Genomic DNA, 655 nt, shown 5'->3' with positions numbered 1-655 from the left:
AAAATTTTTTATAAAATATTCAACATATTGTCAATTGACATGAACTGAAATGAATCATGATTTCAAAATAACTGATGACTTACCGGGTTGAAAAGTGGTGGTTGCTGATGCAGAGCCATTGTGTTAGATTTTAAAGTTTATCTTTAATCTTGTATTCAAGGCTGAAGGATGACTGAAGCTCCACTTAGAGGTTTCAGAATTAATGTAATGTGGTCTGTCCTTGAGTGCGCAGTTGTTGCCAGTTTTCTTCACCAAAGAATGCACGATCATGGGAAGAAATGAACACACACACACACAGAGTGTTATGATCAAACTTTCTTCAGAGATTTATTGTTTTAGGCATTGGTTTATATACCTTCATAAATGAAGAAATATCATCCCATCGGATTCTCACCCAATGAAATTAACTCTTGCCTTTTAAGGAGTCAAAATGAGCAAAATAGGTTAGTGGGTCCCAAACACATTCCTGGAGGCCCTCTAAAGCCCGAAACACACAGCACGATTTTGGGCTGTCCCAGACGAAAGATTGGCATCGTGAAACAATCGTAGCGATTTCTGTGATCGTGGCTCCTAATCAGTGGTCCTGTGTCGTACAGTGAGAGAGTTTCAAAGACGGCAGTTGTCACGGTCTTGCGACCAAAGATAGCCTGCGATA

The 655-nt window shown here is 39.7% G+C and overlaps 1 protein-coding gene across 1 annotated transcript in view; it reads right to left on the bottom strand.

Moving 5' to 3' along the window:
* The window catches only part of LOC107719197 (galectin-9-like), a gene marked incomplete at its 3' end in the record, with an annotated part of 1,996 nt that extends 1,684 nt beyond the window's left edge, over window positions 1–312 (bottom strand). Inside the window, exon 1 of the mRNA XM_016526570.1 lies at window positions 84–312. Coding sequence (XP_016382056.1) covers window positions 84–119 — 36 coding nt within the window. The remainder of the gene's footprint in view (window positions 1–83) is intronic.
* Between the last annotated feature and the right edge of the window lie 343 nt (window positions 313–655).

This window comes from Sinocyclocheilus rhinocerous, unplaced genomic scaffold (assembly GCF_001515625.1).
Source record: "Sinocyclocheilus rhinocerous isolate Xijiao unplaced genomic scaffold, SAMN03320098_v1.1 scaffold1863, whole genome shotgun sequence".
Taxonomy (NCBI): Eukaryota; Metazoa; Chordata; class Actinopteri; order Cypriniformes; family Cyprinidae; genus Sinocyclocheilus; species Sinocyclocheilus rhinocerous.
The sequence above is the reverse complement of the archived record's forward strand: the minus strand, read 5'-3'. Positions and strand labels throughout refer to the sequence as shown.